This window comes from Rhinoderma darwinii, chromosome 3 (assembly GCF_050947455.1).
Source record: "Rhinoderma darwinii isolate aRhiDar2 chromosome 3, aRhiDar2.hap1, whole genome shotgun sequence".
Lineage (NCBI taxonomy): Eukaryota > Metazoa > Chordata > Amphibia > Anura > Rhinodermatidae > Rhinoderma > Rhinoderma darwinii.
Window position 1 is genome coordinate 297,073,442 of NC_134689.1, and position 24,221 is coordinate 297,097,662.

The following is a 24,221-nucleotide window of genomic DNA, read 5'->3' on the forward strand; positions in this document are numbered from 1 at the left end:
ACAGCCCCCTGTAGATAACGCCATACAGCCCCCCTGTAGATAGCGCCATACAGTCCCCCCTGTAGATAACGCCATAGAGTCCCCCCTGTAGATAACGCCATACAGCCCCCTCTGTAGATAACGCCATACAGTCCCCCCTGTAGATGACGCCATGCAGTCCCCCTGTAGGGAACGCCATACAGCCCCCCCTGTAGATAGCGCCATAAGTGCCCCCTGTAGATAACGCCATACAGCCCCCTGTAGATAGCGCCATACAGCCCCCTGTAGATAACGCCATACAGCCCCCCTGTAGATAACGCCATACAGTCCCCCCTGTAGATGACGCCATACAGCCCCCCTGTAGATAGCGCCATACAGCCCCCTGTAGATAGCGCCATACAGCCCCCTCTGTAGGGAACGCCATACAGTCCCCCCTGTAGATAACGCCATACAGTCCCTCCTGTAGATAACGCCATACAGTCCCCCCTGTAGATAACGCCATACAGCCCCCTCTGTAGATAACGCCATACAGTCCCCCCTGTAGATGACACCATACAGTCCCCCCTGTAGGGAACGCCATACAGCCCCCCCTGTAGGGAACGCCATACAGCCCCCCCTGTAGATAGCGCCATACAGTCCCCCCTGTAGATAACGCCATACAGCCCCCCTGTAGATAGCGCCATACAGCCCCCTGTAGATAACGGCATACAGCCCCCCTGTAGATAGCGCCATACAGTCCCCCCTGTAGATAGCGCCTTACAGTCCCCTCTGTAGAGAACGCCATACAGCCCCCCTGTAGATAGCACCATACAGCCCCCTCCTGTAGTGAACGCCATACAGCCCCCCTGTAGATAGTGCCATACAGCCCCCCTGTAGATAGCGCCATACAGTCCCCCCTGTAGAGAACGCCATACAGCCCCCCTGTAGATAGCACCATACAGCCCCCTCCTGTAGGGAACGCCATACAGCCCCCATGTAGATAGCGCCATACAGTCCCCCCTGTAGATAGCGCCATACAGTCCCCTCTGTAGAGAACGCCATACAGCCCCCCTGTAGATAGCACCATACAGCCCCCTCCTGTAGTGAACGCCATACAGCCCCCCTGTAGATAGCGCCATACAGCCCCCCCTGTAGAGAACGCCATACAGCCCCCCTGTAGATAGCACCATACAGCCCCCTCCTGTAGTGAACGCCATACAGCCCCCCTGTAGATAGCGCCATACAGCCCCCTCTGTAGATAACTCCATACAGTCCCGCCTGTAGATGACGCCATACAGCCCCCTGTAGATAGCACCATACAGTCCCCCCTTTAGATAACGCCATACAGCCTCCCCTATAGATAACACCATACAGTCCCCCCTGTAGATAGCGCCATACAGCCCTCCCCCTGTAGATAGTGCCATACAGCCCCCCCTGTAGATAGCGCCATACAGTCCCCCTGTAGATAACGCCATACAGCCCCCCTGTAGATAGCGCCATACAGCCCCCCTGTAGATAACGCCATACAGCCCCCCTGTAGATAGCGCCATACAGCCCCCCTGTAGATAGCGCCATACAGTCCCCCCTGTAGATAACGCCATACAGTCCCCCCTGTAGATAACGCCATACAGTCCCCCCTGTAGGGAACGCCATACAGTCCCCCCTGTAGATAACGCCATACAGCCCCCTCTGTAGATAACGCCATACAGTCCCCCCTGTAGATGACGCCATGCAGTCCCCCCTGTAGGGAACGCTATACAGCCCCCCCTGTAGATAGCGCCATAAGTCCCCCCTGTAGATAACGCCATACAGCCCCCTGTAGATAGCGCCATACAGCCCCCTGTAGATAACGCCATACAGCCCCCCTGTAGATAACGCCATACAGTCCCCCCTGTAGATGATGCCATACAGCCCCCCTGTAGATAGCGCCATACAGCCCCCTGTAGATAGCGCCTTACAGCCCCCTCTGTAGGGAACGCCATACAGTCCCCCCTGTAGATAACGCCATACAGTCCCCCCTGTAGATAACGCCATACAGTCCCCCCTGTAGATAATGCCATACAGTCCCCCCTGTAGATAACGCCATACAGCCCCCTCTGTAGATAACGCCATACAGTCCCCCCTGTAGATGACACCATACAGTCCCCCCTGTAGGGAACGCCATACAGCCCCCCCTGTAGGGAACGCCATACTGCCCCCCCTGTAGATAGCGCCATACAGCCCCCCTGTAGATAACGCCATACAGCCCCCCTGTAGATAGCACCATACAGTCCCTCCTGTAGATAGCGCCATACAGTCCCCCCTGTAGAGAACGCCATACAGCCCCCCTGTAGATAGCACCATACAGCCCCCTCCTGTAGTGAACGCCACACAGCCCCCCTGTAGATAGCGCCATACAGCCCCCTCTGTAGATAACGCCATACAGTCCCCCCTGTAGATGACGCCATACAGCCCCCCTGTAGATAGCGCCATACAGTCCCCCCTGTAGATAGCGCCATACAGTCCCCCCTGTAGAGAACGCCATACAGCCCCCCTGTAGATAGCACCATACAGCCCCCTCCTGTAGTGAACGCCATACAGCCCCCCTGTAGATAGCGCCATACAGCCCCCTCTGTAGATAACGCCATACAGTCCCCCCTGTAGATGACGCCATACAGCCCCCCTGTAGATAGCGCCATACAGTCCCCCCTGTAGATAACGCCATACAGCCCCCCCTATAGATAACACCATACAGTCCCCCCTGTAGATAGCGCCATACAGCCCTCCCCCTGTAGATAGTGCCATACAGCCCCCTCTGTAGATAACGCCATACAGCCCCCTTTGTAGATATCTACAGGGGGGTTCTGTATGGCGTTATCTGCAGGGGGGCTGTATAGCGTTATCTACAGGGGGGCTGTGTGGCGTTATCTACAGGTGGGCTATATGGCGTTATATACAGGGGGGCTGTATGGCGCTATCTACAGAGGGGGCTGTATGGCGCTATCTACAGAGGGGGCTGTATGGCGCTATCTACAGAGGGGGCTGTATGGCGCTATCTACAGAGGGGGCTGTATGGCGCTATCTACAGGGGGGCTGTATGGCGCTATCTACAGGGAGGGGGCTGTATGGCGTTATCTACGGGGGGGCTGTATGGCGCCATCTACAGGGAGGGGGCTGTATGGCGTTATCTACAGGGGGCTGTATGGCGCTATCTACAGGGAGGGGGCTGTATAGCGCTATCTACAGGGGGGCTCTGTGGCGTTATCTACAGGGGGGCTGTAAAAAAGGCACTATCTTCGGGGGGGGGGGGGGGGTTGTGTGACACCCACGGGAGGGGGGGCCCCAGTCAAAAGTTTGCTATGGGGCCCAGTCTTTCCTAGTTACGCCCCTGCCTAAGATAATATAGTATTCACCATGAGATAGTGTAAAATGCTGGAAACTTTACAATATGGCTAATACAGAAGCCACTTTCTGAACCTCCGCTCTATCGGTTAACACCTTATGATCTGAAGCAGGGTTAAAGGAAGTCATTGCATAAAATACATGAGCCGAGCCCCATTTTTTTTTAAGGATTACATAATAAATCGCTTTATGGAGAATTTCTAGCATTAGTCCTTTATAAGTGATATACCCAAACCATTGTAGTAAACCCGCATACATTTCTGAGTTTTTAGTGGGAATGGCTGAGCAATTTAAGGGGTTTTCTTGTTTCAGAAAATAAAAGTGATTCATTGTATAATGAAAACGATGCAATATTTCAATATTCTTTTTGTGTTATTTTTGTATGGATTTTTAGATCTTTGCTTGCTAAATGGAAACCATTTTTTGTTTATTTGAAGAGGATTTAAATCTTTCCCGATCAAGTGATTATGACATATTCTTTGTAGTGTAATCGCAGTTGACGTAAAGAGTAGACTGGTTGGACCAGATGAAGTCTAAGGCTATATTCACATGACAGTGATATTATATTTTCACCAGGCAATATATTTCCCACATCAATACGGTAGCTGCGCATAGAACTACGGTAGCTGCGTACGAAATTACGGTAGCTGTCAGGCGCAACGCTAGAACATAAGCTAAGCATGTCGGGAAGTAGGATGCAGCCAATCAGCGGCGACACAGCCATGTCTGCTTCGCGAAGCATGTCGGGAATTGTAGTCCGTTCTGTTTTGAAGCTCAGGGCTGGCGGGCTGGCGGGCTGGCGGGCTGGCGGGCTGTGGTGGCGGCAGGGACCGATGTAAACATTGTAGAGTGTGTCCCGCATCGTGACTCCCGCTGTCTGGGGCCCGTGGAAATGATTCACGAACTTCTCCTGGCCCTCAGCGGCTATCCTGGCAGCATCTTTACCTGGAACAAGCGGACAGGCCTGCAGGTCGTGTATATCTGTGGCTGCTGGCATTGTCACTTGTGTCACTGATGCTGTTGCTTTAGTTATATATTTCTGTGTTTATCTTTTCCACAAAGTAGTTTATTTTAGGTATAGATTCTGCCATAACTTAGAAGTGTGTGTGTATATATATATATATATATATATATGACCCCTGATGTGAGGGATTATAATCCATGTACAGCCTGTGTGGGAGATTGGCGAGTGTGACGTCATTGTGTACAGTGCATGTCACATGATGTGCAGCGTATACTATAGAATGTCCTCGGATCTGACAGTTTAATCCGCCACCAATGTAATTTTTTCTTTTTTTTTTTTTTGTAAATAGCATCTCGCTGTTTTTCAGTATGCGGTTTTATATGTGTCCATTGGTTTTTCCGTGCCCCTGCATTATAATCCATTGACTCGTGATTTTGCCTGCCGCTTTACTGGAAGATATAGCACAGCATGCTGCGCTATTTTTTCAAACTTTCCTTTACCTCAGCTGGGACGGGGACATAGGCTGCCTTGGAGGCTCCGACACAGATTTCAACATAGCCTTATGAATGGCTGCCCGTCTAATGTATAGTCCGTCAGAGCCACTCTCTGGGATCCGCTGTCTTCTCTGGCTTGTATAGGAGGGTCCCAAGCAGGACATTCATGTGCCTTAAACCCCCCCCCCTCCCACCACAGCGATTTTTCGCATTTTCCTCGCCCACTTTAAAGGCCATATATATTTTTTTTTACATTTCCTGTCAGTATAGTCATATGAGGGCTTGTTTTTTGCGGGACGAGTTGAAGGCTTTCACGGCACTATTTATTGTACTGGGAAATTGGAAAACATTTCGTTTTCGTTTTCACAGTGTTCACCATGCGGTAAAAGCGACATGTTAATACGATTATGGCATAACCAACATTTATATATATATATATATATATATATATATATATATATATATATATATATATATATACACACACAGATCCTAGCAGCACCGGCAGTGTGTGGGTGCAAGCTCTGAGGGACAGACCAAGTCCCTGATACAAAGGAATCAAAAAATGAGCAGCAACTCCAAAAGTTTAGGTGAAAAAAGTGGGTACTTTATTGCCCGTGCAACGTTTCTTGGCTTGAGAAAGGCTCCAGTGAACGGAGCTGAAACGTTGCACGGGCAATAAAGTACCCACTTTTTTCACCTAAACTTTTGGAGTTGCTGCTCATTTTTTGATTTATTTATATAATATATAATTTTGCTACTTTTACAAGGAAAAAAAATTGTTAAAAAAAATAGTTTTGTGGCACCATATTAACATTTTTATTTCTCTGTTAATTGAGCTGTGTGGGGGCTTGATTTTTGCAGGAGGAGTTCTAGTTTCTATTGGTGCCATTTTAGGGTACATGAGACTTTTTGATCACTTTTTATTCCATTTTTTTGTGGGAGACAAGGTGACCAAAAACCAGAGATTCTGGCGTTTACATTTTTTTTTATGACGCTCAGGCCTCATGCACACGACCGTATTTTTTCCCACCCGTAAATACTGGCGTAAATACGGGTCCGGTGTCACACGTATTCCACCCGTTTTGCACCAGTATTTACGAACCCGTGCCCGTAAATATGGGTCCGGTGTCACCCGTATTCCACCCGTATTTACGGTCACGTTTTTGGTGGCAAAATAGCACTGCACTAATCGGCAGCCACTTCTCTCTATCAGTGCAGGATAGAGAGAAGGGACAGCCTTTTCTGTAATAAAAGTTAAAGAAATTCATACTTACCCGGCCGTTGTCTTGGTGACGCGTCCCTCTCTTCACATCCAGCCCGACATCCCTGGATGACGCGGCAGTCCATGTGACCACTGCAGCCTGTGATTGACCTGTGATTGGCTGCAGCGGTCACATGGCCTGAAACGTCATCCAGGACGTCGGGCCGGATGTCGAGAGGGACGCGTCACCAAGGCAACGGGCGGGAGACCGGACTGGAGGAAGCAGGAAGTTGTCGGTAAGTATGAAAGTCTTTTATTTTTATTTTTTACAGGTTGCTCTTTATTCTGATCGGTAGTCACTGTCCAGGGTGCTGAAAGAGTTACTGCCGATCAGTTAACTCTTTCAGCTCCCTGGACAGTGACTATTTACTGACGTCGCTTAGCAACGCTGCCGTAATGACGGGTGCACACATGTAGCGACCCGTCATTACGAGAGCTCCATAGACTTCTATGGACTGTCCGTGCCGTTATTACGGCCTGAAATAGGACATGTTCTATCTTTTTCAACGGCACGGGCACCTTCCTGTGAGAAAACGGGAAGGCACCCGTCGCCAATAGAAGTCTATGAGCCCGTTATTACGGGTCGTAATTACGACCCGTAATAACGGGAGTTTTTACGGTCGTGTGCATGAGGCCTCACCATGTGGGTATATGTTACATATTAATAGTTCAGACGTGGCGATACCAGTTAGTTTTATGTTGTATTTTTATTTGTGGGAAAATGTTTCTTTTTTTCTTTTTAACTTTTAATATTTTTGGTGTGTGTCTGTGTAACATATATATATATATATATCTTTAGTCCCCCTACGGAACTTGAACTAGCGGTCGTTCGATCGCTCGCAGAATATACTGTAATACCAAAGTATATCATGATTTTTCAGGTTTCTATTAAGCCCGGCCTCTGGCAGGGCTTAAAGAGACTCTGTCACCACATTATAAGTGTCCTATGTCCTACATAAGGAGATGGGCGCTATAATGTAGGTGACAGCAGTGCTTTTTATTTTGAAAAACGATCTATTTTAAACCACTTTATGAGCGATTTTTAGCTTTATGCTAATGAGTTTCTTTAGACCAAGTGGCCGTTGTACAGAGGAGTGTATGACGCTGACCAATCAGCCTCATACACTCCTCCATTCATTTACACTGCACTAGTGATATAGTTATATCATTACGTGCAGTCACTTACACAAACACTAACATTACTGCAGTGTCCTGATAATGAATATTCATCACTACCAGCCTGGACGTGATGTTTATTCAGAATCCTGACACTTCTGAATATTTTCTGTGAGATTCCAGCAAGACAAGCGTAATCTCGTTTGAAATAACAGGTTACATCGTAATCTCGCGAGATTACGCTTGCCTTGCTGTAAATCTCACAGAGACGCTACAGACATGTTAGGATTCTGAATAAACATCATGTCCAGGCTGGTAGTGATGTATATTCATTATCAGGACACTGCAGTAATGTTATAGTGTGTTTATGTGGCTGCACATAGTGATATAACTATATCGCTAGTGCAGTGTAAATGAACGGAGAGAAGTGTATGACGCTGATTGGTCACTGATTGGTCAGCGCCATACACTCCTCTGTACAACGCCCACTTGGTCTAAAGTAAAACACGCCCACTTGGACATTAAGAAACTCATTAGCATTAAGCTAAAAATCGCTCATAAAGTGGTCTAAAATAAATCGGTTTTTGAAATAAAAAGCGTAACTGTCACCTACATTACAGTGCCGAATTATGTTGGAGATAGAGCACTTATAATAAATGTGGTGACAGAGCCTCTTTAATAAGAGCACAATTAGTACAGACCTGGGGGCCTTCTTTAGAACACCTGCCTTTCTAACAGCTTAGATGCCACGGTGGCTACTGACCACAGTATCTAAGGGGTTCAACGGGTGTTCCATTCATAGCAGTGAAGTGTCAGCTGTAACATACAGTTGACACCCGCGTCTTATGGAGCGGGCTCAGCCGCTGTGCGTGCGCCATACTTTCCTGTCCCGGCTTCCACCATTTATATATGGTGGATGTTGGAAGGGGTTAATAAGACGAATAGACAGGAGTTCTCTTTGTGAGACAACCTCTCTTATTGAGCATCTCCACCCAAACTGTAAAGTCGGCCATGTATTAGTAAATCAAAAGTTTGGGCAGCAACTAAAGTTTGGTTATTATGTTTTATTTACTTTCGGAGATATTGACTTTTTTCCGTTTTATTGTCGTTGCTAGTGACAACAGGAGTGCAGCCATATATGTTGTCACTTTTGAATTATCTTCTCAGAAATTGATAGTAAAATTGTCATTCTACCAATACCAAGTGACACTTACCATCGGCTTCCGAGAAGCCGATTCATAGGTGACAAACATTATGGCTGCACAAATACCTATTTTTCTGTAAGTTAATGTATATTTTACGTTTTGGGTTGAAATCCCTTTTTATTTTGAAACAATTCTGTCATTTCTACATAAGTGTAGTTATATCATTTATAGTGCACGGCCTACTGATACCTGTGCCCCGTAGTTGCGGCTGTTTGTCAGTTCATGTTCTTGGTAGTCCTCTATGAGGAATTCAGGGCCAGTTTCCGCATCAGTAAGAAATATTTTGCCCCTTGTCCTGCACGGTCCGTGTATAAAAGGTTATAAGAATGAATTATATGATAGCAAGTATACAAAGTCCAAGTTCTATTTATGACCCCTCTACAGCCATCAAAACTGTCCTGAAGGTGTGCCACCATCATTGTACCATTTTCACCAGTTAGTCTTAGCTCAGGTTTTTTTTTTTTTGTTACTATATCTATTCCCCCCAAGGACTATTTTATACATGGCCCCTCATCGTTTGTAAATGTAACATTCTAACCAAAAGATGAATAAGACTTGGTGTTTTTGATTTTCAGGTGTCCCAAGATCTGCCATTTCTTCATCCTGGTGAGACTAGTGTACTGAACCGGCTCTGCAAGCTGGGGACGGACTATATTCGATTCACAGAATTCATTGAACAGTACACTGGCCATGTTCAGCAGCAGGTGATCATACTACGTTCTGAATGCTCTATTGGGCTAGTGCTCCACTTTATCGCTAGTGCTCCGCTTTATCGCTAGTGCTCCGCTTTATCGCTAGTGCTCCGCTTTATCGCTAGTGCTTCGCTTTATCGCTAGTGCTTCGCTTTATCGCTAGTGCTTCACTTTATCGCTAGTGCTTCACTTTTGCATGACGTTTTCCCCAACTGCAGTCAGTTTGTAACCTATTGTGAAAATGACTTTGTTCTTTGTCTGTGATAGTGGGATGAACGGAAATGATCATGGCTTCCTAGAGGATATTCTACAAGGGCTGATGACTAGCTCCCCTTCTACATCCGTGATAGAATTTATTAGCTGACAGAGTTGACGCATGATTCGCAGTTTGGAGACCGCGTTAATAAACTCCCCATTACGTGATACACATAACTACCGTATATTTCAATACCTATAAAGTCCAGGCCAAACAGAAAACCTGTTTCAGCAATAACATACATATATGTCAATACTGGATATGAAATACCTAGGAAGACATATATAGACAACAATACTAGAAGTGGAAATAACCATAGTACAAGTAAAGCACTAACCAATATAAAAAAAAAATCTTTATTTGGAAAATATTTTAAAACGTACATAGACCATCACATACAATATAAAACCACACATAATAAAAATGTGGTAGTGGAATCCAGGAGCAACAAATGTATCATATTATACATCCATGGAATCAAACAGTGTATTGTCAAGGTATTGGCAATACTGTACAAGAATACCTCAACAGTTAACCGTATACTAAATATGTACACACTGGACAAAAAATACAAATGACAATGTCAGAGAGACTGATCCAAGATATAAAAAATATATAAAGTCAGGATCAGATCCATGTCAAATACCAACCCATATTCTGCATGTCTGCCCCTAAATGAGTCAACCACAGACCACACCAGGACACCCCGACGTACGTTTCGCCATCCACTTTTTCAAGGGGTCTATATTTCCTGTTTCTAGAGATGGATAACCGGATACAACACACTACTGATATGTATATAAAGGGGAAGAATATTTAAGGGGTTTCTAGCCAATAAAAATTGATGGCCTGTCCTCAGGATAGCGTATAGAAAATAAGCACTAATCCAGACAGAAGTGTCAAAAAGTAGAAAACGGTATTAAATATTTTTCCATGTCAATTGACAGAAAACAAAGGCATTACAATTGCCAAATGTGTACAAAATATTTCACCCATTTGAAGGTTAGAGTCCTGGTTAGAGTTCTGTCTTAGTCTTCCCAGTTTGCTATCGGTGAAAGCACTGGATCTGAGACAACATGTGTGGAGGGTCGGCGTCTGACAACACCTGTACTGAGTTAGTCCACTAAAGGTCAGAAGCCTAAAGGACTTTCTATCCTCGGGATAGGCCACCTGATGGGTGGGCGGTCCGACTCATGGGACCCCCGCCGATTAGCTGTTTTGAAGTGGCCGCAGCACTCCGGGCGCTGCTTCCCCTTCATTTCTGCTTTCTACAATTCACTTCAATAGGAGAAGGCTGCAATACCTCTGAATCGCCGCTAATTGCGTGTTGAAGATTCACAGTGAGCAAAAAGAAATAAAGGGGAAGCAGCGCTCGTACAAGTACTGCGGCCCCTTCAAAACAGCTGATCGGCGGGTGTCCCGGGAGTCGAACACCCACCCATCAGCTATTGATGGCCTATCCTGGGGATAGGCTATAAATTTTTGCTGGCTGGAAAACCCGTTTAAAGGTAGTGATTCCCAGCCTGCGTCACTGTATTTGCTATGCAGCCCAGGTCATTGGCAAAACCAGCCACATAGGATACAGTGCCTTCCCAGGGTTAGTAACGGAACAGGAGCCCCCCTGTTCACTGAATGCTTTGCCCAGTCGTAGAGAGATGAGAAGTTATATCTTTGTATCTGTATCCAGATTTTCTCTCTTGTGCTACAGTAATAAGGCAGCAGGGGGCAGGCAGTGCTCTTCTCTGCTGCCCCAGGTACAGGAGTAGGGAGTTCTTAAAGAGGCTCTGTCACCAGATTTTGCAACCCCTATCTGCTATTGCAGCAGATCGGCGCTGCAATGTAGATTACAGTAACGTTTTTATTTTTAAAAAACGAGCATTTTTGGCCAAGTTATGACCATTTTTGTATTTATGCAAATGAGGCTTGCAAAAGTACAAGTGGGCGTGTTGAAAAGTAAAAGTACAACTGGGCGTCTATTATGTGCGTACATCGGGGCGTTTTTTCTACTTTTACTAGCTGGGCGTTCTGACGAGAAGTATCATCCACTTCTCTTCACAACGCCCAGCTTCTGGCAGTGCAGACAGCGTGTTCTCGAGAGATCACGCTGTGACGTCACTCACAGGTCCTGCATCGTGTCGGACGAGCGAGGACACATCGGCACCAGAGGCTACAGTTGATTCTGCAGCAGCATCGGCGTTTGCAGGTAAGTCGATGTAGCTACTTACCTGCAAACGCTGATGCTGCTGCAGAATCAACTGTAGCCTCTGGTGCCGATGTGTCCTCGCTCGTCTGACACGATGCAGGACCTGTGAGTGACGTCACAGCAGTGATCTGGCAGAAGCTGGGCGTTCTGAAGAGAAGTGGCTGATACTTCTCGTCAGAACGCCCAGCTAGTAAAAGTAGTAAAAACGCCCCGATGTACGCACATAATACACGCCCAGTTGGACTTTTAGTTTTCAACACGCCCAGTTGTACTTTAGAAAGCCTCATTTGCATAAATACAAAAATGGTCATAACTTGGCCAAAAATGCTCGTTTTTTAAAAATAAAAACGTTACTGTAATCTACATTGCAGCGCCGATCTGCTGCAATAGCAGATAGGGGTTGCAAAATCTGGTGACAGAGCCTCTTTAAAGAGGACCTGTCATCTCTCCTGACGTGTCTGTTTTAGTAAATACTTGTATTCCCCATGAAATAAAAATTCTGGAGCATCTTTTCTTACAACTATCCGTTGTGCTGTTCCTCTGTTATTCCTGCTTCTAAATATATGAATGAATTGACAACTAGGTGTTACCAGTTGGGGGAGTGTCCTACATAGACTGACCATGTCCAATCAGTGCTGTCAGAGTGAGAATCTAGGGACACGTCCATTTGACAAGGGGAATGGTAACACCCAGTTGTCAATTTATTCATAGATTTCTAAACGGAATAATAGAGGCATGGCACAACACAGAGTTCTAAGAAAATATGTTCCAGAATTGTTATTACATGGGGAATACAAGTATTTACTAAAATAGACCCGTCAGAAGAGGGTAAAGGTCCTCTTTTAGAGCAGCCGCTGTTTGGAAAGGAAAGAGCAGCGAGGGAGCGTGAAAGGTTGACTTTCTTACGGTGGCTGGGGGGATTAAGTCTGGCTGTGGTCACATACATCTACTGTAAGTCCATGACACATGTAGATAATGAGGGGGAGGTTTTTAAAAACTGGTGAAAAGGAAATGTGGAGTAGTTTCCCATTGCAAATAGTCCGATTCCACCTAATTTTTCAGAGACCCTTTCTAAAATTACCGCAGTGATCTCATTGATTGCCATGGGCAACTACTACACGGGTTTGTTCACATGGCAGTATCTGTTTAGGAAAAGTGTTTTTTTTTTACCCCTTGTTCTGGCCATTAAGGCACTATAATGTGGCAAGGTAATGTCCAGTTCTGTAGCGAACATTTATAACTTGTAAAATTGTATACCTTTATAAAGTCCTTTTTGTTTTATTTTTTCTTTGTATTTATTAAAGTTTATAGGAATACACAACCCAACTGATAACCAAGCCAAATGGTTAACAGGGTTGTCAATTGTCAGTCAATTGTCATGGTCAGCGCCGTTTTCCCAGAGTCATGAGCACGCCCCCTGGTTATGACAGCAGTATCTTTCTTAGGATGGAGGAGCATGTGACTAGACACGTCACTCTGCATCATCTATCGTAACAAAGTGCATACTGGAAACTAGCGCAGGTGCAGTGTGTTACAATGGAGGATGCAGAGTGACGTATCTAGTCACATGAAGCTCCTTTTTCAGCCATATTATAGACTGGAGCCACGTGATGAAGATACAGCTGTCATAACCAGGGGGTGTGGATTGTGGGAAACGGAATTGAACTGCAAAAAAAAAAGTCAAATATTAAAGAGGCTCTGTCACCAGATTTTGCAACCCCTATCTGCTATTGCAGCAGATAGGCGCTGCAATGTAGATAAGAGTAACGTTTTTATTTTTAAAAAGCAAGCATTTTTGCCCACGTTATGACCATTTTTGTATTTATGCAAATGAGGCTTGCAAAAGTACAACTGGGTGTGTATTATGTGCGTACATCGGGGCGTTTTTACTTCTTTTACTAGCTGGGCGTTAGGAATGGGAGTGTATGATGCTGACGAATCAGCATCATCCACTTCTGTTCGTTAACACCCAGCTTCTGGCAGTGCAGACACACAGCGTGTTCTCGAGAGATCACGCTGTGACGTCACTCACTTCCTGCCCCAGGTCCTGCATCGTGTCGGCCACATCGCCACCAGAGGCTACAGTTGATTCTGCAGCAGCATCAGCGTTTGCAGGTAAGTAGCTACATCGACTTACCTGCAAACGCCGATTCTGCTGCAGAATCAACTGTAGCCTCTGGTGCCGATGTGTCCTCGCTCGTCCGACATGATGCAGGACCTGGGGCAGGAAGTGAGTGACGTCACAGCGTGATCTCTCGAGAACACGGCTGTGTCTGCACTGCCAGAAGCTGGGCGTTGTGAAGAGAAGTGGATGACACTTCTATACACAACGCCCAGCTAGTAAAAGAACTAAACACGCCCCGATGTACGCACATAATACACGCCCAGATGGACTTTTACTTTAAACACGCCCACTTGGACTTTAGCAAGCCTCATTTGCATAAATACAAAAATGGCCATAACTTGGCCAAAAATGCTCGTTTTTTAAAAATAAAAACGTTACTCTTATCTACATTGCAGCGCCGATCTGCTGCAATAGCAGACAGGGGTTGCAAAATCTGGTGACAGAGCCTCTTTAAGTTTACCCCAAAATACTGTTTTTAGAATGTTCAACCTCTTTAAGTCACTCTTTGAGGTTCATACTTTTAAGGACTTCCTTTCCTAATCACTACCGTTACAGCAGGAGCCTGGTTGTCATTAGAAAGCCAAGCACCCACTCCATCCTGCACGGGAAACCCGTGCGGGACTCCGACTAGGCCGCCATGAAAAGGCAGCAGCCTAGCCTAAGGCCCGTTAGTGACCGTCGTGAAAAGGCGCATTGGTGGTCACTAATGGGTTAAACAATAGAACTTGTAGATCTTGAATTAACTTTGGTAAAGTACCCACTATCTGGAGTGGCATTCTGATGTTGAAAGCCATCACAGCACCTAATTTTGGAAACCTATTTTTAAGATCATGACAAGTATTATTGCGAATTTAGAGTGACGTGTGAGGAGAGCAGCAGTGTTTTAGTTTAGTTTTGTTCCTGACATTTAAAATGAATTGCCAAAAAGAGAATAATACAATCTATATATAAATCACTAAGAACTTCAAAGTTGCAAATCGCAGTTACGCACTTAAAGGCGGTTCATACTGAAGGCTTACGTTTTTTGGGATTGGGATAGTTTGTTATAATGCCAACACATCCACATCCACACTCCTAATATATACCAAATCTGTATAATGTGGCAGGTCCGTAAAGCCTCTCGCCATCATATATTCATGGAATAGTGTGTGAATGAGCAGCCGGCCCACTTCAATAGTTTCCCTTCATAACTATATGAACAGTAGGGGGCGTTTTATGTGGCTTTCTCCATCCATACATAGCAAGATATTTAAATCAATAAATGATTGATTTATTTCACCAGATAAATATAGAATATATACTGTGAATGTGTGATGTATATTCTGTGATGTATCTAACCTTATACCTCAATATATAATAGACAATTTCCATATCCATCGCTATTTCCTGCAGTCTCAGAGAATACATTTCTTTAATCTGACATTTGATAATCCAGAAAATCTGATAATCCGACACTTGATTCCAGCATAGAGCTTTAATATAATGTGGGATTTCTCAAGACCGAAAGCAGAAGACTGAGTAGAGATTACAAACAAAATAGTTCTAGTAGCAGATTGTGTGTCGTAACGTAACGTTTTATTTTGATCTTTCGTCACGCAGGTTCTCTACCCTAACCAGTGAGTTTTCTATAATTTTGTATTATTGCCCAACAATCCAGAATATGTGATCGTCCAGCACATGTGATATATGCATTTTATATTACATCAATATTTGTTTTTATATTTCAGGATCACCACCCATCTCAGCTCGGGCAGGTTGGTCTGCATGGAATTTACTTGAGGGCTTTTTGCAGAGGACTGGAATCCATTCTTCAGCCTTACAGACAAGCTTTATTAGACTTGGAGCAAGAGGTAAGAATAAGAAGCGTGTTTGTGGCTTGGGAAACGTACACAAATAAGTAACCTAAGGTAAAGCTTACATGTGACATGTTATATATTAGAGCAGCAGGGTGGCCCAGTAGTTGGTACTGTCGCCCTGCTGCACTGGGAACCTAGGTTTGAGTTCGAGCAGGGCTGGATTCATAGTTTTTGGGTTAAACATCTAACATCACGAGAGCCTAATCTAGTACATTGCATTGTTCGTAGTCCATAGCCTCACACATCTGAAGAGAAAAAGCAATATAACCCCCCCCTCTCCAGAGTGTTAACAGAGTTGTTGTTTTTTTAAAGCCCTGACATTTGTGAGGTTGTGAATAAGCCACTGAGGTTCTCTAAGCAGTATGTGCCTTAGGCTACATTCACACGAACATAGCCCGCCTCGGACCTGAAAAACTGCAGTTTTCCTCGTCCGAGGTGCACTTGTGCGGGGCGCGTTGTCACGGATCCCCCGGAGACTAGAGTCTATGGAGGGATGCGTGACACGCAGTAAAATAGGACATGTCTTATTTTTCAACAAACCATTCACACGCCCCGTTGAAACAACGGGCTTGTGAACGGCCCCATTGAAATACATGGGTCTGTGTGACGGCCATTGTTTTAACGGCCGTCACACGGACGAGATTCACGTTCGTGTGAATGAACCCTTAGCCTCGGACACCTCCCAAGAATGATGTGATGTGCCCCTGTAACCTGCAGCATGGGGTGGAGAAATACATATGCAACTCATTGTATTTTATAGAAAAGCAAAAAAATCCTCAATTCACATTCATTGCAGTCCAGACTTATTGGACCTCCACCAACACTCCCCACCTCCTTAGGGAATCAGACTGAGGGCCTCACTGAGGACAGGGACTAAGTGATTACAATCTGTGTAGAGTGCTATATATGCAACAGAAAATGAATAAATAATGATAACCCATAAGAAGTCACATCAGGTGCGGAAAGATCGGATTGTTAGTTCTTGGTTGCTTTCGTACCTCTGATCGAGTTGTCTGGAGTGCAGCGGGCATGCTTGGCCAACACTCCATATAACTCCTCTCCACCGTGGTCTCACTTATGTTAGTAACTGTAATATCCCTGTAATTCTATTCTGTTTATATTGTTTTAGGCCTGGAGGGGATTTGAAGGTTTCTTGGGACATTAAACTTCCAAAGAAAAATTCTAACTTTTGTCTTTTCTTTTGAATGCAGTTCTTGGCTGATCCACATCTTTCAATATCGCACATTAACTATTCCCTTGATCAGGTAAGGTCATGTAACATAAAACATATTGACTAAGTGCAATTTTGTTAAGACAATAACTGTACATAGAAAGCACCACACATCTTTTTAACATTGTCTAAGGCTAGGACTTCACAATGGTGTTTGGGGTAAAATCACGGGATGACTGCAGGGCAACCTCAGTGGTTTCCTGTGGAAAATAGTTGCTTGCGATTTTTACTGCAACTCATGGGTGCCTAAAAAGGCCCATAAGCGATATTTTATTTTCTTTCTTATTTTGTGCTGGAGCACTTCTGCATAAACTTCACTCTAAAACATAACATTATGGCTGCCTGTAGCTTTTACTAGAGATTGCATAGGAAGTTTCTGCATACTGTGTTATTCTTGAGTTTACTGTATAACCGTATTCTCCTACATCCTCTCTAGTGGCGGCTGCAAGTAGCCAGAATGTAGAGCACATTGATTGTCCGAAGTAGTGACAGAAAACAATCAGTCCACTGACTAGTGCAAGCGCTGCCCCCGGGTCAGTCCGCAGACTAGTGCAAGCGCTGCCCCCGGGCATTCCGCAGACTAGTGCAAGCGCTGCCCCCGGTCAGTCCGCAGACTAGTGCAAGCGCTGCCCCCGTGTCGGTGCGCAGACTAGTGCAAGCGCTGCCCCCGTGTCGGTGCGCAGACTAGTGCAAGCGCTGCCCCCGGGTCGGTGCGCAGACTAGTGCAAGCGCTGCCCCCGGGTCGGTGCGCAGACTAGTGCAAGCGCTGCCCCCGGGTCGGTGCGCAGACTAGTGCAAGCGCTGCCCCCGGGTCGGTGCGCAGACTAGTGCAAGAGCTGCCCCCGGTTCGGTGCGCAGACTAGTGCAAGCGCTGCCCCCGGGTCGGTGCGCAGACTAGTGCAAGCGCTGCCCCCGGGTCGGTGCGCAGACTAGTGCAAGCGCTGCCCCCGGGTCGGTGCGCAGACTAGTGCAAGCGCTGCCCCCGGGTCGGTGCGCAGACTAGTGCAAGCGCTGCCCCCGGGTCGGTGCGCAGACTAGTGCAAGCGCTGCCCCCGGGTCGGTGCGCAGACTAGTGCAAGCGCTGCCCCCGGGTCGGTGCGCAGACTAGTGCAAGCGCTGCCCCCGGGTCGGTGCGCAGACTAGTGCAAGCGCTGCCCCCGGGTCGGTGCGCAGACTAGTGCAAGCGCTGCCCCCGGGTCGGTGCGCAGACTAGTGCAAGCGCTGCCCCCGGGTCGGTCCGCAGACTAGTGCAAGCGCTGCCCCCGGGTCGGTCCGCCGACTAGTGCAAGCGCTGCCCCCGGGTCGGTCCGCCGACTAGTGCAAATACTGCTTTCTGTCTTAATTTTACATGTAATAATGTTGATTTTGGTGAACCAAAAATATAATATGACTTTTTTTAAATTTTCTTTCTTTCTAGTTTTCTTTTTTAGAATTCGGTGCCAATGGTGCCCAAGTGATTTTTCTAGCCTGAAACCTGTACAGGATACTTTGCATTAGAAATCTAAGGGATGTTTCTGGTATCGTGTCCAAATCAAAGGAGTTCCCTACAAATTCGTTTTCATGTATAAAAGGCAGCTGTGTTTTTGTTTTTTTGTTTTTTTATAACTTACACCCCTAAGATGACCAAAGACACAAGACTTTTGACCACTAAAACTGACAATGTTGGTAGGATTGTATGTCTGTGGAGCCAGCCAACTGTTCCCTGACATCTGCTAATGGGGGTAACAAGGGTCCTGTTGTCTTTTCCAACATAATCGGCCATAGTGTCTACTCCAGTGTCTCGATCTAGTCTTTATCTATATAGATGACATGCAAACAGGATGTCAATAAATTAAAACTGGGCATATATTAGTAAATCAAAAAATTAGAGCTGTAGCCAATGTTTGGCTATTATGATTGTGTTACTTACAGAGGTTTTGGCATTTTTCCTCTTTTGTTGCAGCAGCCAGTTTTACAAGTGGCAATAGTTAGTGCAGCCCTATTGCTTGTCACTTTTGAATGATCTTCTCAGAAACCAAAGAACAACTTTTATTTTGGCATCACTAAAAAAATTGACCGCTTCACCATCAGCGGCTGAGAGGATAATTCAAAGGTAACAACCAATATGGTTGCTCTTCCTGTTGTCGCTTTAGCCAAAATGGCTCTTAAAACAACAGAAAAAGTCAGTATATCTGTTACTAAAAGAACACTACTAAGGTGGTCAAGTGTGATGGGAGGTTTAGATTTTGTGAATTACAGACATGTTTTTTATTTCTCAGTTTCATCTTCTCTTTCCATCAGTAATGATTGTGGTGGAACAGATGAAGAGCCAGAAGGTATGCCATAATGCACTTTCTATCAGCAAAATAAAGAATGTTACTTTTCTTATACTTGAGATAGTGTAGATAGAAATGGAGTCAAGTGGATATGTTGTTCGGACCTCGTAAATTGTATTCAAAATCTTTTCTGTGTAATGTTACCTGGAAACTTGTCTGCTATTTTTACTTGGGGACGTGGAAGTTCTTTCATCCTGTATGTCACGTAAATGTATAAATAAAACACATTATGGAATGTCATGTCAACTTAACCTTATCATAAAATCAGTTTTCATAGTAAACTTCAAGAAATACAAAAATCAGGATATCTATAGTAACTTTCTGTAAAAAGGTATTTCTGTAAATTGGACAATATACTGTGATACTTGTTAAATTACATTTCGTGGACTTTTTGTGCAATAAATTTTACTGTAGTCGTTATTGCTGGGCTTTCCCAGATTCCTAAATGACAAACCTGCCCACATATGAGGTGAGATGGGAGCATGGGATACCACAAATTAATAGATTTACCCTTTAAGCACCTGGGCTAGCTGCGTGGCTGCCCCCATGGAAGCTATAATAGGGATTTTTCGATAACTAGTGTAAGCATGATTTCAGTGTGTGTGAATTGTGTAAAGTTCATTACAGAAGTCTAGCCAGTATATCTGAAACCACTGGCGTGACATAACTAGACAGCAATAATGTAACTAGATGTTCGACCAGTCCTTTACAGTCTGCCATAACTATAGATCATTTTGTTTCATTAGATTCATGGCTGCCAACTTTTGGAAACGGTTTACAAGCATAGCTGTGGGGGGCTTCCTCCAGTCCGAAGTGCTCTAGAAAAGTAAGAAAACGACAGATTTCTTAATCATGCTACAATTATGTAATATACCTTTAAAATTACCAGGTGTACATTATTTTACAGCTAGCATAAGCACTGGAGGCTTTCTGTGTCAAGGTGTACTTGTACATGTACAGGCATAAATGTAAAACTGGAACTATGGTCATCATGGACAGCTGAACATCTTGTCTAAATGTGGAGATCGAGAAAACCTCATATATGCCATTTTCTTTGACGTCAGAGAAAAACTTGATGATGTCATCAACTGGAGTTTCCTTCTAAGATCAAATGCTGCCTGATCTTGAAGTGATCCAAGGGAATCTGTCATCGGATTTGACCCCCACAAACTGCCATAATGGTGGTATGAACATCAGTGAGATAAATCCAAAGATGTCCAGTAAATTCTTAATGTTACCTTAAGAAAGTACGTTTAAAAGATTCCCGCATCATATGCAATAGAGTTTTAAAAGGGATTAATTCTGGCACCTGAAATTATAATTTCAGCGCATGCGTAGTGGATATAACCTGTACTTTCTGTCGACCTTATATTACCACTGTGCAGGTGCCGAAATTGATCCTTGTGCTCACGGGAGATGCGGTTTGGAAAAGGGGATGTCAATCGAGCCAGTCACGCTGGGTATAATGTTTTAAGAGAAGGACTCTTATTTACTCTTCTGTTTCTCCGCAAACTACTGAATCTTTTACATTTAATTTCTTAAGAAAAATCTGGTGAGAAAACCACAGTTGTGGGGGTTAAATCCATGAAAAAAAAAATGTTGATTGAAAAACAGGAAAAGCTATAACTGCTGGAGTGACGGTGTGGTCCTTAAGGGGTTAAACACCGGTAGTCACAATGTGCAAACCGTAAACTACCTGGAGAACACAGTGTAAGTACTTTAACAATTAGCTTAGTTTCAGGTGCTTTCATAGATAACATGTGATCTCCATTAATATACTTTAAAAATGTGATTAAGTTGCACATTTCTACTCCGAGGTTCTTTAATCCTTTAGGTCCTCAGGAAGTTGTTCAATGTTTGTATGATATTATTGTATATTTCACCGGTGTCTCCTCAGGATCCTGGCTGTGTGTCATGGAGTCATGTACAAGCAGCTTTCAGCTTGGATGCTTCATGGACTTCTCTTGGACCAGTATGAGGAGTTTTTTGTCAGGCAAGGACCATCTGCTGGCAATGCTTCTGCCCAATCTGAAGATGAAGATGATGACTTGGGTATTGGGGGCCTGAGCGGGAAACAGTTACGGGAGTTGCAAGACTTGGTAATAAACTACACTTTATTTTATAACCGGGATGTCCAAACAATCCCCCACAGACACCATTGTACTTGTGGGTGGCTTTTTGGCACCGCCCCGTATCTCTACATCAATAGTCAGTTACTGGCCACTCCAGCGGGTCCAATGTGCTTCTTTAGCGCTGATCTCTGTTGATCGCAAGTCTTAATTATTAAACTGACACTTGGTCTGCCTCCTGATGTCACTTCGCATAATGAGAAGGTGGAAATATTGTAGTGGCGATATCTTTGAAGTCCAATTTGTTAATATGACTCACTGTGTTGGTCCATTGGGAGGCCAGAGTGTTTATATATTTAAAGTCCCTATGTTCTGACAAGCCTGTTAGGGCATGCACGTTTATCCAAGAAAAGTGCCAAATGTGCTCCCCACACCAAAAAGATTGGATAGGCCTGTTTTAGTTATTAACCTCTTCACGATTGCCATACGCGGGGTGCTTCACGGTTCTACAGGGGGTGCTATATACAGGGGGTGTGGCACTATCTACATGGCCACTGTTGCATTATGTTGGCACTACCTACAGGGGACATTGTGGCGCTATCTACATGGGCACTGGCACTATGTGGTCACTATCTACAGGGAGAACTGTGGCACTATGTGGGCACTGTGGCACTATTTACAGTGGGCGCTATATGTGGTCACTGGCACTATCTACAGTGGGCAATGTGGTATTTCGTCACTATCTACATGGGCACTGTGGGGTTTTCAGGGGGTTGGGCCAAAAAAAACCTAACGATTAAAATTCATCCATTTTTTTTTTAAACGTCCATGAAAAACTGATGGCAAATGGCGGTTAAAAACAGTCAGACGGCCGAGAAATGGATTCAAATTTTGAGACACATTGATGCAGAACAGCCATGAGAAACTGACCGTTGATTCGTTGTTGACTGCCATTTTTATCACGGTCCCGTGTATATAGCCCTCTTCACTCTCACCTCACAGCGAAGCAAGGTGACGGAGAGAGAAGAGGACTAATTGTTAAGCTATACCGTATGTGTGTGTGTGTGTGTGTGTGTGTGTGTGTATATACTACGTGGGTAGTGCAATGCATTAGAGTAAAGATTAGAGGTACAGGCCCTCAAGTCCCCTAGTGGGACAAAAAAAAATGTTGAATATAAGTGTAAAAACAAAAGTTTCAAGTTAATAAAAACAAACGCTGACTTTTATTCCTATAATAAGCCCGCATGGTGAACACTGCAAAAAAGCCCGATAAAAAACAATGCCAGAATCGCGATTTCTTTTTTATCACCACCCCTCACAAAACATGGAATAAAAAGTGATCATAAAGTCGCATGTACCCCAAAATCGTACCAATAAAAACTACAACCCGTCCCGCAATAAACAAGCCCTTACACAGCTTTTGTGACTGAAAAATGTGCAGAGTGTCCAAAAGCGGATAAGATTGGGCACCATTTATCAGTGCGACACCGGCCACATATCTCTGAAATATTATTTATTTACCGCATTATTATATCCTCTGATTATGCCCTGATGTTCTCTGCACAGATTACATATGCCCCCATATCATAAACTGAAATACCAGTAAAACCCCAAACAGAACAACTACCAAGCTAAATCTGCGCTCCAAAAGCCAAATGTCGCTCCCTCCCTTCTGAACCCTACAGCGTGCACAAACAGCCGTTTATGTCCACATATATGGCATTGGCATACCCGGGAGAACCAGCTTAGCAGTTTACGAGGTATTAGTCTTCGGTGGCACATACTGGGCACAACATATTGTGCACTAAAATGGCATATCGGCAGAAAATTTAAATTTTCACTTTGCACCATCCGCTACGCATTAATTATTAATGGAAGAACACCTGTGGGGCAAAATGCTCACTACACGCCTTAAAATGACTCAAGGGGTGTAGATTCCAAAATAGGGGTCACTACTTGGGGGTTTGTTTTACTATTTGACCTCCGATCCCTGCAATTGTCGGCCAATGCTGTGAAAATCACCAAAATAGTCCTCAAATGCGCATGTTGCTCTTCACTTCTGAGCTCTGTCATATGTCCAGGCAAATGATAAATGCCTTAAGGGGTGTAGTTTCCAAAATGGGGTCACTTCTTGGGGGCTTCCACTGTACTCTGGTACCTTTAGGGTTTTGCAAATGCAACATGGTGCCCAAAAACCAATCCAGCAAAATCTGCATGCCAACTAGTGCCCCTGCCTTTCTGAGCCCTGCCTTTTGTCCAAACAGCAGTTTATGACTACATGTCGGGTATTTCCGTACTCTGGATAAATTGCTTTACAAATGTTGGGGTGCTTTTTCTTCTTTTATTCCTGAGGAAATAAAAATATTAAACTTTTTAGTGGAAAAAATGTTGATGTTCATTTTCACGGCCTAATTCCAATAAATTCTGCAAAAGACCAGTGGGGTCTAAATGCTTACTATACCCCTAGATAGATTCCTTAAGGGGTGTAGTTTCCCGAAAGGGGTCACTTTTGGGGGTTTCATACTATTTTGGTCCCACAGGCACTTTGCAAACGTGACGTGTCATTCCAGCTAAATTTGAGCCCCAAATGGTGATCCTTCCCTTTTGACCCCTGCCGTGTGTCCAAACAGCAGTTTATGACCACTTATGGGGTATTGCCGTAATCGAGAGAAATTGCTTTTCAAATGTTGGGGTATTTTTTTTTCCTTCATGCCTTGTTAAAATTGAAAATTTCTACGTTTTATTGGGAAAAATGTTGATTTTAATTTTCACAGCTTCATTCTACTAAATTCAGCAAAGAAACTGTGGGGTCAAAATGTTCACTATACCCCTCGGTAAACTCCTTGAGGGGTGTAGTTTGCCAAATGGTGTCTTTTTGGGGGGTTTCCACTGATTTGGTCACTCAGGGGCTTTGCTAATGCGACATGGTACCCGAAAATCATTGCAGCAAAACTTTGAGCTCAAAAAGCCAAATGGTGCTCCTTCCTTTATAAGCCCTGCCGTGTGTCCAAACAGCAGTTTATCGCCACATATGGGGTATTGCCGTAATCGGGAGAAATTGCTTTTCAAATGTTGGAGTTTTTTTCTCCTTT

General features: G+C 44.7%; 1 protein-coding gene across 1 annotated transcript in view; it reads left to right on the top strand.

The window, feature by feature from the left end:
* The first annotated feature begins 4,086 nt into the window (after positions 1 to 4,086).
* Positions 4,087 to 24,221, top strand: part of TUBGCP4 (tubulin gamma complex component 4) — a 37,713-nt gene continuing 17,578 nt past the window's right edge. Inside the window, exons 1-7 of the mRNA XM_075858088.1 lie at positions 4,087 to 4,309; positions 8,958 to 9,086; positions 15,386 to 15,508; positions 16,726 to 16,779; positions 19,004 to 19,060; positions 19,807 to 19,886; positions 20,958 to 21,159. Coding sequence (XP_075714203.1) covers positions 4,232 to 4,309; positions 8,958 to 9,086; positions 15,386 to 15,508; positions 16,726 to 16,779; positions 19,004 to 19,060; positions 19,807 to 19,886; positions 20,958 to 21,159 — 723 coding nt within the window. The 5' untranslated portion in view covers positions 4,087 to 4,231. The remainder of the gene's footprint in view (positions 4,310 to 8,957; positions 9,087 to 15,385; positions 15,509 to 16,725; positions 16,780 to 19,003; positions 19,061 to 19,806; positions 19,887 to 20,957; positions 21,160 to 24,221) is intronic.